This window comes from Phascolarctos cinereus, unplaced genomic scaffold (assembly GCF_003287225.1).
Source record: "Phascolarctos cinereus isolate Bilbo 61053 unplaced genomic scaffold, phaCin_HiC Scaffold_4;HRSCAF=312, whole genome shotgun sequence".
Classification (NCBI taxonomy): domain Eukaryota; kingdom Metazoa; phylum Chordata; class Mammalia; order Diprotodontia; family Phascolarctidae; genus Phascolarctos; species Phascolarctos cinereus.
Genome location: NW_027555847.1, coordinates 318084134 through 318098404, shown reverse-complemented (window position 1 = coordinate 318098404; position 14271 = coordinate 318084134). Strand labels below are relative to the sequence as shown.

At 40.0% G+C, this 14271-nt stretch overlaps 1 protein-coding gene and 1 non-coding gene across 2 annotated transcripts in view; both read right to left on the bottom strand.

Moving 5' to 3' along the window:
• Positions 1–4925: 4925 nt before the first annotated feature.
• LOC144457343 (U6atac minor spliceosomal RNA) lies at positions 4926–5053 on the bottom strand. The gene has a single exon (XR_013486656.1). It is a non-coding gene; the product is annotated as a U6atac minor spliceosomal RNA (small nuclear RNA).
• Positions 5054–5631: 578 nt separating this feature from the next.
• SV2C (synaptic vesicle glycoprotein 2C) overlaps positions 5632–14271 on the bottom strand; it is a 272446-nt gene continuing 263806 nt past the window's right edge. The window contains exon 13 of the mRNA XM_020998499.2: positions 5632–14005. Coding sequence (XP_020854158.1) covers positions 13822–14005 — 184 coding nt within the window. The 3' untranslated portion in view covers positions 5632–13821. The remainder of the gene's footprint in view (positions 14006–14271) is intronic.

Below are 14271 nucleotides of genomic sequence, written 5' to 3'. Positions count from 1 at the left end.
GGCAAAAAGATAGTCTCTGACCTCAAAGAGTTCACAATCTAATGACGGAGACAATAAGGTAACAGATATGTACAAGCAATTTATGTACATGATAAATAGTAAATAATTAAAAGAGGGGAGGCATTGGAATTAAGAGGGGTTGGGAAAGGCTTCCTGTAGAAGATGGGATTTTAGTAGGGACTTGAAGGAAGTCAGGGAAGGCAGGAAGCAGAAATGAGGAGGGAGAGGTTTCTAGTCATGGAGGACAGCCAGAGAAAATACCCAGAGCGGAGAGATGGAGTGTCTTGTTTATTGAACATCGTGGAAGCCAGTGTTACTGAATCAAACATTATGTCTGTGTGTTTAGAGGAATGGAGAAGGGGTGGGGAGGGGGAGCAGTGTAAAGTATAAGAAGACTGGAATGATAGAAGGAGGCTAGGTTATGAAGGGCTTAGAATGCCTAACAAGATTTTGTATTTTATCCTTGAGGCATAAGGGAACCCCTAAGGTTTACTGAGTAGGGGTGGGAGTTAATATGTGATATCCAGAGTATAAAATTCAGCTTAGAACATTAATAATGTAGAGAGATCAGAAGAGGACAACCAGGATATAGTGAAGGACCTAAAGAACACACCTCATAAGACTGGTGGAAGAAAGTGGAGAGTCTTACTGTGTTGAAGAGAACATTTAGTGGGGACATGATAACATTCTCAAGTATCTGAAGGATTGCCATGTAGAAGAGGGATTGTTCTTTTTTTTTTTTTTTGCTCCTGACCCTAAAAGGCAGAACTAGGAGCTATGAGTGGTATTTAAAAAGAGAACAATTTAGGCTTGATGGCAGGAAACACTACCTAACAGTTAGAGTTGGCCAATAGTGGAATGGGCTGCCTTGGGAGAAAGGGGTATTGGAGGTCTTCAAGTAATAGCTGGATGTATCCAGAGAAAGAACTGGTAAATAGAAGTACGTATAGAATGATTTTATGTATATATATACATATATATATATGTATATATATATATATACATATATATATATATATGTATATACATATTTGTTTCTAATGTTAGCCATCTCTAGGATGGGGGAGGGAAGAAAGAAAAGGGAAAAAAAAGAATTTTACATGAAAACTTTATTACATATTTAAAAAGGATAGCAAGTTGTACATAATAGATTTGCAGTTTCATGTGCAATCATCTTTTTAAAATTATACTATGTTATGGAAATGCTTATTTATTCCATAAATTCAAAATAAAATAAATAAATTTTTAAAAAGACACCTGGATAACTACTGTCAAGCATTTTTTTTGACTAGGCAGGATCACACAGCTAGTGAGGCTGGATTTGAACTCAGGTCCTCCTGACATAAGGTCCAGTGCTCTATCCACTGTGCCACCTAGGTGCCCCTATTTTAAGTGTGATTGTAGAAAAAAACACTGAATGAAGGAGTCATAAAACTTGGGCTTGAGCCACAGTCCTTTAAGCCATAAGACTTTAACCAGGGGTGGGGAAGCTGAGGCCTCAAGGTCACATGTGGCCTTCTAGGTCCTTGGGTTCGGCCTTTTGACTGAGTTCAAGTTTCACAGAACAAATCTTTTTATTTACAGGATTTGTTCTGTGAAGTTTGGATTCAGTCAAAGGACCACACTTGAGGACCTACAGGGCCGCATGCTGTCTTAAGGCCGCAGCTTCTCCACCCCTGCATGGTTTAAACAATAAGATTTAACCTCTCTGACCCCTGGCTTTCTATTTGCACTGTCTAGCTACCCTTCATTACAGGACAGTTGTGTTATGGAATCAGATTACAATTTTTCCTAAAAATGGTATCTCTGCTGACAGTGAGGTCAGTCAGAGGAATGACCAGAGGTTGGCTGGAACCAACTCCAACAGGCATATGAGAACCAATTGTTAAATTTTCAGTGTGAGCATTTCTCTATAGAATAGAGTATGATTTATTGATTTTTTAATCATTTAGTCTTAAGAAATTGATGGAGAAAATATTAATAATGCAGGCTGAATTTAAAAGTATGTCCTGTGTACTTCCTTCTCCTCCCCTCTATCCCAACCTTGCCAAGTCCCTGGTGTAAAATAGTGACCAGCACACCACTGGAAATGGCTTGGATATTTTCAGTCTGTGCTGCAGAAAAGGGAGGAGTAAAATGGCTTTAACTCCAGTGCTGCTCACTCAGTTGATTAATTTATTGAACAAACATCTAAAAAGCTCCCACTATATGTTAGTCACTGTGCTAGGTACTACAAAGGCAAAGCTGAAACAGTATGCTCTTCAAGAGCTTATATTCTATGGGGAAAATGACATATGCATGGATAGATGGATGAGTGGGTAGATAGAAATGAATAGATATACAGATGGATGAATGGGTCAATGAATAGATGAATAGATGGATGTATGGGTAGATGGATGGATGAAGGAATGGGTAGATGAATAGATGTATGGATAGATAGATAGATGGACAAGTAAGTGGTTGGATGGATAGACAGATGGATGAATGAGTGGATGGATAGATGGATGAATGAGTGAGTGGATAGAAAGAGAAATATGTAGGCAGACAGATAAATGAATGGATGGTTAGATGGGTTGGTAGATGGATAGATAAATGGATGGATAAATAGATGTTTATGCAAAGTCACGAAAAAGTAATTTTTTTGTTGTTGGGAGGTGGAGCATTAACCCCCAAGGGGATCATGAAAAGCCATATATAGAAACAGGCACTTGAGTTGAGCTTTGAATGAAGCTAAGGATTCACAAAAGTAGAGATAAGCAGGGACTTCATTGCATGGGGGCCAGCCCATGCAAAAGTGCAGAGATAGGAGATGACATGTCCTGTGTGAGAAATAGCAATAAAGCCAATTTGAATGTCTTGTAAAGTACTCAGAAAGTGGTATGGATTGTAGAGGCATCTTAGTAATGCAAACACATGAAGGACAGAGGAGATAGGAAGAAAACTCAGTATGAGAACTGGAATGGAGTTCAGAGGTCATCCAGTGCAACTCACTCATTTTTTAGATGATGAAAATGAGGATGGGGAGGTAAAGTGATTTGCCCCAAGTTACTTAGTAAGGAGTAGAGCTTAGACTTTGGACCCAGGTCTTCTTGCTACACTGGGCAGCTGGTGCAGTGGATAGAGTGTTAGCCCTGAAGTCTGGATGTCCTAAGTTCAAATCTGACCTAAGACTGGCTGACCCTGAGCATGCCACTTAACCCTGTTTGCCTCATTTCCTCCTCTGTAAAATGAGCTGGAGAAGGATATGGCAAACCATTCAAGTATTTTTACCAATAAAATGCCAGATGGAGTCACAAAGGGTCAGAAATGACTGAAAATAATTGAACAGAATTCTTCTTGCTACAAATGAGGACCTGGTAGAAAAATTTTCTTTTTCCCTCCCCTCCCCTCTCCTTCCCTGCCTAGCCCACCCACCTGTCATAATCCCCTGGGTACTAGAGGGCTTAGAAGGAGGAAATATTATGGGGAGCCTTTCCTCCTCAACTTTCCTCTCAGTGTGCTTTCCTCTTTCCTTCTCCCACTTGATTTTTTAAAAAATTCAGTTTTATTTTACTTTTATTTCCAAATTTTCTCACCCTTCCATGTTTTTCCTCCTACTTGAACTCCTATCCTCATTGCTTTGGGTAGGAACCTGGGGGTCCTACTATATTCCGATTCTTGGGCCAAGTCTCTCTTTCCTAATAACAGTGAGCCACTGCCCTCCAACCTCTCCTCCTTCCCCTCTCACTGCGGGGTGGACATGGTTGCTCAGATTATTTGGATGAACTGGGATTCACTACCTAAAATCTCTCTGGTACACCTTACCATGTGCCTTGCCATGCTATGTACCTTGTTTACCTTGTGACTGTGCCCTCCAGACTGACAGGCAGAGCTATCTGTCACTCAATACACTCTGAGGACCTCCAGGTATTTCCATCTGCTTTGTAGATAAACTCTTCTATACATTTGTGTCTCCTCCAATTAGAATGTGAGCTCCTTGAGAACAGGGAGCAAGGGACTGTCTTTCCTTTATTTTTACTTCAACACAGTGCATGGCATATAGTAAGTCCTCACTCATTCATTCAAATTAGGGTTGCTCCCTATTGCATCACTTATTTGACTAGAGAGGGACACAATCTGGGACTCAAAAGTGGAAGGGAATGTATGGGAACCAGCTTTTGCTTTCCTTTCACAACTTCTTTCATGACTTTCCTTCCTACCAATTGGAGAAATGCTGTTCTGAACTAAGAGATTAGGAGCATCTGTTGGGGGAAAAGAATCTGAATTTGTTTACAAATGAATTTTCCTTTTAATGTCCCCTCATAGATACCAGAGAGCTTTCCCATGAAATATATCAATTCTGAAGATGTATCAGTCCACTGAAAGAAGAAAAAAAATAATTCCTGGATCAAGGAAAGCATATTTTCTTTAAAGCTGGAGACATATTAAAGAACCTATTTTTCTTCCTCCTTCCTTCCTTCCTTCCTTCCTTCCTTCCTTCCTTCCTTCCTTCCTTCCTTCCTTCCTTCCTTCCTTCCTTCCTTCCTTCCTTCCTTCCTTCCTTCCTTCCTTCCTTCCTTCCTTCCTTCCTTCCTTCCTTCCTTCCTATCTCTCTGTCTTACCTAGGTTGGAAGTATAATGAATAATGATAATGAACCTTCTATTGAACATCATGGTAGCCTTGACTTGCTCTGTTTCAGACCTGAGCCTGTTTGTCAGCCTTGTTTCCCATTCCTCCTTTTTACCTCCCTGCCACCTCTGTTCCCAGGAGCATACCATATTGGTGTTGGACCTAGTATGGACACCAGCTGCCTTAGCCCGCTGTAGCACAGAATTTCCAAACTCAAGAAATCCAGCAGACTTAGCCTCCCCAGTAGCAGGTGCTACAGGGATGTACCAGCATATAGAGCAAAGAATCCATTTTCAAAGATTAGTTAATACTGCCATATTCTTGGTGGTTAGATGCCACAGAATAGGTGGCAATGGCTTAACTGTATATGTGTTATAAAGGCCACTAGGACCTCTTCCATTCTTTTCAAGGGAAATACTAACCTTCTCTCCTTTCATACAACACCTGGCAGGTGCTGAAGATCACCTGGCAAGATAAGGTACTGGACACTGAGGTCCTGTCTTGAACTACACTGCTGAACATTCAAACTCTACTGCAGAAAGTACAACTTTGATGGGAGTGGGGGACAGAGAGAATAATTCTAATGAGCTGGCCCATGTTGTTTGAATGCCAAATGTATGCTTGTCTAGGAGACTATTTTACAGAGAACTCACACAAAGTAAGCATTCATGTGGTGGTAGGAAGAAGCAACACAAGGACAGTCTCAAGGTCTCTCTTAAGAACTTTGGAATTGATTGTGTGACACAGAAGACACTGGCACAGAATTGTTCAGCACGGTGTGCTCTCATCAGAGAAAGTGCTGTGCTCTATAAGCAAAGCAGAATTGAAGTAGCTCAAAAGAAATGTATGATGCACAAATTTAGAGAATCCACCCCAAATGTTCATATGGACTATTTATGCCTGACCTGTGGTAGAGCATTCCAAGCTCGTATTGGTCTGATCAGCCACAGTCAGACACACTGTAACTTGACTCTAACATAGTGATGTCATTTTGGTCCTCTTCAAGAATGAAGCACAATAACCAACCAACCCATATTCTTGATGAAGAAAAGTTCTTTATTTGAATATAATGGAGCAAAAATGCCCATTTATTAATCTGATGTACATTAAATATCTTTGCATTTGTTACATGAATGTCAGGTATCTGGCAGATAAATTTACATACACTTCCACAGTTGAATAGATTTATACTGTATGTACAGTCATTCTACACAGAGCATGCCCTTCCACCAAGATACAGACAACTTCCTCCAAGGCTTTTGGTAAAAACACACTTGGTCAAACATTATGGCAGTCAGCAATCTGACACAGACGGTGCATTCCACAGGGATGAGTTCACAATTGGACCAGCTGGACTCAGGATGAAAAAATCCAGAAACCTGCAAGTGAGGATTTATCGAGGGTACACACATGCAAACACATATATACAATAGTGGTGACTGGGATCCACGTGATAGAAGGGCACACAGAGCAGGAAATACAGAAACCAAAAACAAGGTCAGGACCATTGCCAAGATTTCTCTGCAAATGAGTTGATCTGAAAGTGTGTCCAAAAAGGAAATCTAACTTAAAAAATAGCTTAGTGCTTTATATACATTATATACACATGAGCAAAGAGCATGAGACATGAGACCGGGTCAGTATGTCTCCAGGTCAGAATTAAGGATACACAATGATTTTTTGAATGTGGAGAGGGCATAAATCAAGAAAGAACACTTCTTTACCTTTTAATCTTTTTGATTTAGTATACAGATTAGGCACCATAAATTTATAACAATTGTGATGGAGAGGAAATTAGAACAATATGTCAACTAGCATCTAGGCATGACTGGTGAACTTCAAAGGCAGGTGTGGGTGTGGGTTTCAGCCTAGGGCCTTCTACCTGTGCATGTGTGGGACTGGAGACAGACTTCATGCAAATGGAAAGGGAACTCTGTTGGTTTTATTTACTTTGCATCTAATGATAGGATATTTGGCATCCCTTCTGACTTGTCAGAATTTCACTTTTTGAGGGTGAAGCAAATGTAATGAATAAGGAGCTTGATTCATTACTCTATGGGTTGGAGGATAAACTCCCATATACTCAGGATGGAAAGCCCCCTGCAAATTTCAATGAGAGTGGGGCATAGAGAAGACCTCTCCCCCTCCTCTTCACTGTCTTGGCTTCTACAAGACCAATACAGCAGTCACAATCACATCTTGGGCACAATGAGAAGCCAAATATTCTCTAAGGCAGCAGTTCTCAAACTTTTTGGTCTCAGAACCCTTTTACATTCTTAAAAATTATTGAGCACCCCCACCCCCAGTGCTTTTGCTTACATGGGTTGTATATGTTGGTTTTTACCTTATTAGAAACTAAAATGTCTTAGTATTATTATAAAAATATTTTCACCTGGTGGACCGTCTGAAAGGACTACACTTTGAGAATCATTCCTATAAGACATGCAACGACTTCAGCAAGAGAGGTCATCCCTGTTCACCAAACTTTCTTAACAGTGTTACATTAGATGATAGCCAAGGAGTTGGCCTTATTGTCCAGATGGACAATTTTTTTTTACTCTTAGTTCTAACTTGGATTAAACCCAACCTGTTTGGAGGGTGAAGAAGGAGTAGGGACAGAGGGTTACCTTCTGTAGTGCCATGATTGTGTTATAAGGGAAGAAGGGAAAAGAGCAACCATTGTAATTTTAGCATTTGGATTCAAAGGCACTAAAACTTTCAATGTTTCATATAGTTCCATCACAAATACAGATTAATGTATATGATTATCTTTAAATATGTGATTATATGTGTGGGTCTTGACTTAGGAATTTGAGATAGGAGAGTGATTAGGCTATTGTTTATGGCTTCTCAGCAAATGGAAACTCTTGCCAAGCCATGCTTCAAAATCATCTTCAGCACTGTATGTCAGAGGCATTGAGGACCTGTTGAGTATCAGCTCTGCATTAGGCAATGTAATTCACAGCTAATATATTTTACCAGTCACTATCCACATGTTATCTATCTTCATGTTCCCAGAAGAGTGATTAACAGCTTTTTTGCCTCTGAGGATCACTGTGTGATCAGGCTATGCTTCTGAGCTCCTCTAAGGCACAGGCAGTGGAGAAGGAAACAAGGATAAGGAAGATATAAGGTGAGCAGACGGAGAGGGAGTGAAAAAGCAGACAAATAGGAAGAAAGGATGGTGGAGTCACAACTACCAATCTTAGTGCCTGGGCAAGTAGCACACTTAGGGTGAGTAGATTTGTAATTCATGATGTGAAAATGATACAAGAAGTAATCAGAATTGATTCTGTTTCAGTCAGTTACTATTGTGACCTAGATGTGGAGCACATTTAGTAGCTACCTCTTCTAACTAATTATTCATGCTCACTAGGTGCTAAGCTCTGTTGTTTCTATGTGTCTATATTAAAATGTGCCCTCTAAATTATAACACTCTGGGGGAAGGAAAGTCCTTATTGCTTTACCGTAACTTTGAAAGAAAGATAGAGAGAAAGGGAAAGAAAGAATAACAGAAGCCTTTGGTGGGGAAATCTTTGAAATCAGAAAGGAGAATTTACCCCAAGTAGGTCAGTTCAAGGTGAATATGAGAAGCAGTAAGATTTGTTTTCTACACTTTTCGGAGTGAAGATTCCAAGGCTGCTCGATTAGAGAATTTCCATCACATTTTAGTTACAGGCTTTAGAAAAGATTCGTGAAAATAGACAGAAACAGTTTCAAATAGCATTTCTTATTTTTAAAAAATAAAATAATTTCTCTTCAAAATGTGGCTATTTTTTGTTTTGTATCTTGTACCTTATAATGATATCTCTGGGTGAAATTTCTTTCTATAATAACATTGAAAAGAACAGCAGGTTTGGCCATTTCTCCTTTTTTACCAAGTGCTGGCTGGGTAGCTTCTACAAGAATGCCCAGTGTGATAATGACACTTTGTGAATAGGCAGCTCTACCTCTTGGGCATGTATTGGTACCAGGTTCTTGCCTGGCTGATGGCTTTAATCTCCAAATTCCTCTCTCCCTCCCCTTAAAAAAAATCATTGCTTTTGTGGTCAATGTGATGTTTTGCTCTTTGCCTTTCAATGAAGACACTACTAACTGTGTCTCTCCTCCTTTAATGGTACTGCAAAGAATGAATAATCTGTCAGAGGAGAAGAGTGCAGTGAATGTCCCAGCACTAGAGAAGCTCTCTAGCCATCTGGCTCCCCTTCTCTTCCCATTTGTTCCCAGTGTGGGCCTTGCAGACTGGATTCTTGAATAAAAGCAAGTCACTAATAAATGAATGAGATCCTTCTCACGTCAACAGTCAGTTGCGGGAAACTATGGCAATGGCTTTTTCTTGAGGTTGGGCAAAGATTGTTAAGGAGCAGACATAAACTGTGTGTCAAGACAGTGACAAGAACAGTACAAAAGTGACTGTAAATACACAGGGAAACATTAAGTGGACAAGTAATGCACACAGGAGACACTGACATTTTTGTTCCCACACTATATAGATTTAACTTGTTGAATAACATGGGAAACATGACAGAAGATGTACATTGCCTGAAAGAAGGAAAAAGTATGTGAGTTTAGGTTTAATTTCCGAGTACTTTAAGGTATAGATTGGTAACATTTCCTTCTGTTGCAACATGACTGGTGCTTCCCCACCCCCCACCCCCCAGGTGAGTTTGGCATAGAATAGGGATTTTAAAAAAATAAAAAAGGAAATTTAGACCCACAGCCTTTAAGGGCTGGCTGGCTCGCTTTCTATGATGCCAAGCAAGTGTCAAACTCAAACATTTTTGTTCTGAAATCTAAAGGCTTTTAATCCATGAATAGGTAATGTGTTTTTTTTAACTGAAGAAAGAAATAATAAAGTCTTTTTAATCATTGAAAAGAATTGAAAAGAATAAATGTTGAAAATATCCAGTTCTATTTTGGTTAGCAGATATCCAATTCTATTTTGGTTAGCAGAAAGGAGCAGATGGCATTCCCTTGGCATGCTACCTAATTGAATCCCATAGTTTAGGAAAGTCCCCTCCTTAAACTCTTCATCTTTTCACTACTATCTTTTGCACTGCATTTCTGATCCTCTACCATCCTTCCTGTTCCGCCTTTTCCTTTCCCCCTTCCCCCTTTTATCCTTTTCATGAATGAAGAGCAAAATTCTTTTTGATAAGAACGAGAATTGTAGTTTGATATAGTTCATTTGTGGTGGTGCAACTGTCAACTGAGAGAAAATCCACTAGAACCCTGTGTTCCTGGCAGCAAAGACCTATCCAGGAAGCTTTTCAAGTGTACATGTTGTGGGACAAACATATGTGTAGGAGAGCCAACAGATAAGGCTGTTGTGAATTTTTAAAACTGGTGAGTCTTTTGACAAATTTATCAGTCTGGAAAGACGGGTACCCTAAGTGGAAGGGGTAGTTAGTGTTGAACTTTTGATTTTAAAGAGGCTGTCAGGGTAAACAAAACTGGAGCTTTATCCTTTGACACTTCCCATAGGTGTGTCCTAATTGGCTCCCCATCCTCTCTCTGCTCATTCTGGTCTATTCCCTAGTGTTTCCAGTTATAAATTGAATGTATCAAATGCTTGTAGAAATGCTACCAGTACGTAATCCTCCAGAATGCAATCTCTTGATTAGTGCAGAATTGAAGGAGCTGAATTCAGCTGAATTTTAATAGGTAGAGAATCCTCTCCGTGTTGTTGTCTGGAATGGCTGTTAGGACAGCAGGATAAGCAGATCCCTCCTGCCTACTGTGCTTGGCATACAAGGCAGCAATGCTAAATGTGACTGGTCACTGAACCATAATTATGAGAAGCACAGCTGACGTACAGAACTTGTATTTGAGGAAGGTAGTCTATTCCCCCTGGGGGGACATGGAGAATTCTGGTTGGATTCTGGGGAAGCTTCAGAAGCATTGGCATATATCACAAAGAAGTAGTAAATTTAGGAGTTAAGTGTGACTGCTTTTTTTTCCCTGGACTTTCATATCTGAGTTCCTTCTTATTTTCTTCTTCATTTTGGATGAAAAGACACATCACTCATACTTTTCCTGTGTCAGTGAGTGACCCAATGACTGGATAGATTCACAGGTTCATGCTTATCTCATGGTTATATCTTAATCTGCAGCTAAATATCAAGCCCAGAACAGGCTAGACAAGCTTTGCAACATACCTTGGAAACAATCTGATCTCTTCTAGGGAGAATCTCCGGAAGAGGAAAGCAATTGTGGAGAACCTGGGTGAAACAGTAAGGGACTAGCGCAAAGAGCACTGGTTGTTTGTAAATGGGGGCATTAGAAAGGTTCCCTCTTGGAAAAGCCCAGTAGCTTAAATTTTGAACTAAGGGATAAGAAAGGTCCTTAGTGGATTTCCGGAGGTGGAATTCCCTGGAATCCTACTTGCTGTCAGAAGAAAGAGATAGATTCAGCGAAGGGGGTGGGTTCAGCTTCTAACTTTTCTTTACAGCTTTGCTGACTCAATTTATACGGAAAAAAAGTTTAATCATGTACCTTCTCTGTAGATGTATCATATGTGCTGACACAACATAAATAAGAGCCATATACCATAACAATGGAGGACCCAGTAAGACTGTAAGAAAAATTATGGTTTTTTGAGTCTACATAAGGGCTTTTTAACCTGGGGTCTGAGAGACTTGTTGTTGTTTTAGTATTTTGATAATTATTTCAATATAAATGTTTTCTTTTTTTAATCCTGTGTGTTTTATTTTATGCATTTAAAAACATTATTCTGAGGTGGGGTCCATAGGCTTCCCCAGACTATCAGAGGTGTCTAGGATGCACAAAGGGGATGAACTCCTGGTCTAGATGTATAGGCTCATACATTTTTCTTTTGTTTAATTAGTAAGGAAGATTTAGAGATTCAGAATACATAGGATTGAGAAACATTACTCTTGTGAGTGCCTTGAGAGCAAGGACTATTTTTTTGGTATCTCTTTCCATCCCTAGCACTTAGCATAGTGCTTGGCACATATTAGATGCTAACTGACTGACTGACTGTTGCTGTTTGTTCATATTTCTTATCCACCTAAAAAGCTTATTAAGGCCTTTGAGAAGGGGGAGGGGAAAGTGAAGGGGAGAGAGGAGGAAGACAGTGAGTGAATTTCAAAGGAACATAAGTTTAAGACTTATTAGTGTGGTCAATGTCTTTGTCCCTTGGTGACAGCAGATTCTCTTGTTTATTTGCTTTAGTTTTCCATTTTTTGGCCCCTCTTTCCTGTTTCCTTGATTTCTATAGTCTTTCTGCTTTTTTCCATTCTCTCCCCTCTCTTGTTATAGTTTTTTTGATGAGCCTGGCCCTGAACATTTTCTCCCTGTGGACAGATGCCCTTCCTGCCCTTCCACAGACAGGACATTCTAGTTCTATAGATCTGAACAACAAGGAGGGACAGTCTATGTCCTGGGCTTGTATTATTGAAAGAAGCTTTCGTACACAGTTTGAACTGAGGATGGTTCAGATCACAGTGGTCAATGGGACTGGGAAAGGCAGACTCACCCTTATAAGGACAAACCTATAATTGATTGATTATTGGAAAGGAAGATTCCAAGCTAGAGCCTTCTTTAGCTAGTCTTCACTTTCTGGTAGCTCCTGAACTCTGGCTCTTTTGGTCTTGTTGTCCCACATAATAGCTACCAATGACAACCTTCTAATGAGCTGTACCAAGCTCAAAAACATGTATCATTTAAACCGACAGTGTATGTGGCACAAAAGATGATTTACTGCTGGCTGGGGGCTATTATTCCAAGTATGTACAGAGGCTTCAGATTTCAAAGAAAGATGTGTCTTTACACATAGCAAAAGACTAAAGCTGAGGCATGTGGGAGAGGTGAGGGGGTCATCTGGCTGACAGCTGGCCCATGGGAATTCTTTGCTGTCCCTTCCTTTCCTATTCTCAAGCAAATGCTCAATGAAAAATTACAATCAAGCAGCCAGCTGTGATGCTGTGGTATAACCCCATGGCCACCTTCAGTAGAGTATGTATGGCTATGATTGACACACGAGCTCAAGGCAAACACCGCAACCCCAATCATGCACTGTGCCTGTAATGCCACGGGGAATCGCTTCAACATTGTTTGGGGGCAAATTTTAAAACAGTATTTTCCAGTTGACTGGTCTGTTGCAGGGCAGCTGCAGAAGTTATCCCATGTGAGCACTTATTCAACGGCCATGGCATCTCCTCTTTGAGATCAGAATCGATGAGATGGAGGGACTGTTTTTCTACTAAATTTCACTTTGTTAAATCAAAACTAACTTGCAAGATTAAAATACTTACAGCTGATTGACTGTACCTGACATCATTGTTCTACTGAGGAAGAATAGAGCAGTAGAACAAACTAGAGCAGAGGAAGGAACACACACCTTTTGGGAAGTTTCCTTCCTTAACCTTTCTTTCTGTCTATGGCAGCTGCATAAGAGCAGAGGGTCTCCCTTTACTTTTCAAATATTCAGAAAACCATAACCATGTACACTTTCTCACCAGTATTTCCTCACATCTCCCAGAAGTCAGAAAATAAGTCCCTCTGTGGATTTTTCTTGCAGATTACTTATCACACTTTTTGCTGTCAGCTTACCCTGTCATGATTTTTCTCCTTCACCCTCATAACTGAAAGAACCCCACCCCATCTGCTCTACACCACATGGTTTCCTTTGAAAGACATTGTTGTTATAGCCCAAATTATACGTTGCTTTTTTCTAAGTAAACAGGAAATGTCATATGGTTGAAAAAAAAGTGGTATCTCTTTTCTCAGCATGAATGTAGTAATAAGCCAACCTATGTTCCTGCATATTGTTGCCTTAATGTTAGAACTTATTTACACCATCACTACTCCCTCTTAAGCTTTCTAGATCTGATCCAGCAAAATCTGAAACTATTCTGACAATCTTAGTGCCATTTTTAGAAAGGTTTCCATTGATGAAAAGAGAGGACTTTTAGCATGCATTGTCTTCCTTTTGCCTGCTTTAGGGGAGGTAGCTGTCTTTACAGTTTGGAAAGAAATGGTTAATGGCAAAGCGAGGTGTGCAAAAATTGTGTCTGGGGGGAAAGGACTCACACAGCTAAGCGTTAGTCACCACAAGAGGTTGAGTTATGGTAATATCTGACCCATCTTTCTTGGCATGAAATATCTAAAACCTTTGCACCAATCAAGAAAATTGACACTTGGAAAAGAGAGAGAAACAAAATGACAAATGGCTTTTTCCTCCCTGCCAGTTACATCAAAACCTGGGTTCTTGTGTCAGGTAGCCGGAGTCCTACCAATCCTCCACATACAAGCACAGTAGAAGCTAGTAGAATAGGGATGGCTTTGGTGATACCAACAAGGGAGCCAAATATTAAGTTTCCAAGCACAGCTGCTGCTTTGCATAGAGCATTCAAGAAGCCAAAACCTGTTGACCTGAAAAAAAAAAGACAAAACAAAATGAAAAACATGAAGAAAGCGGTTTCTATGCTTCCAACATACATGTGTCCTACTCTGATACCAAGACATACTTCAAGACCATTTAACAGTTATAATAAAGCTTAAATTCTTTGCAAGTGAGTTGTTCTGCATATTATTGGGACAAATAATTAAACCCTCAAAAGCAAAAAGCTGGGACAAAAGCCAAGGCAGCTGGTGCTTTGCTTTCAACCCTCTGTCAGCTCTCTCACTACCTCCATTTG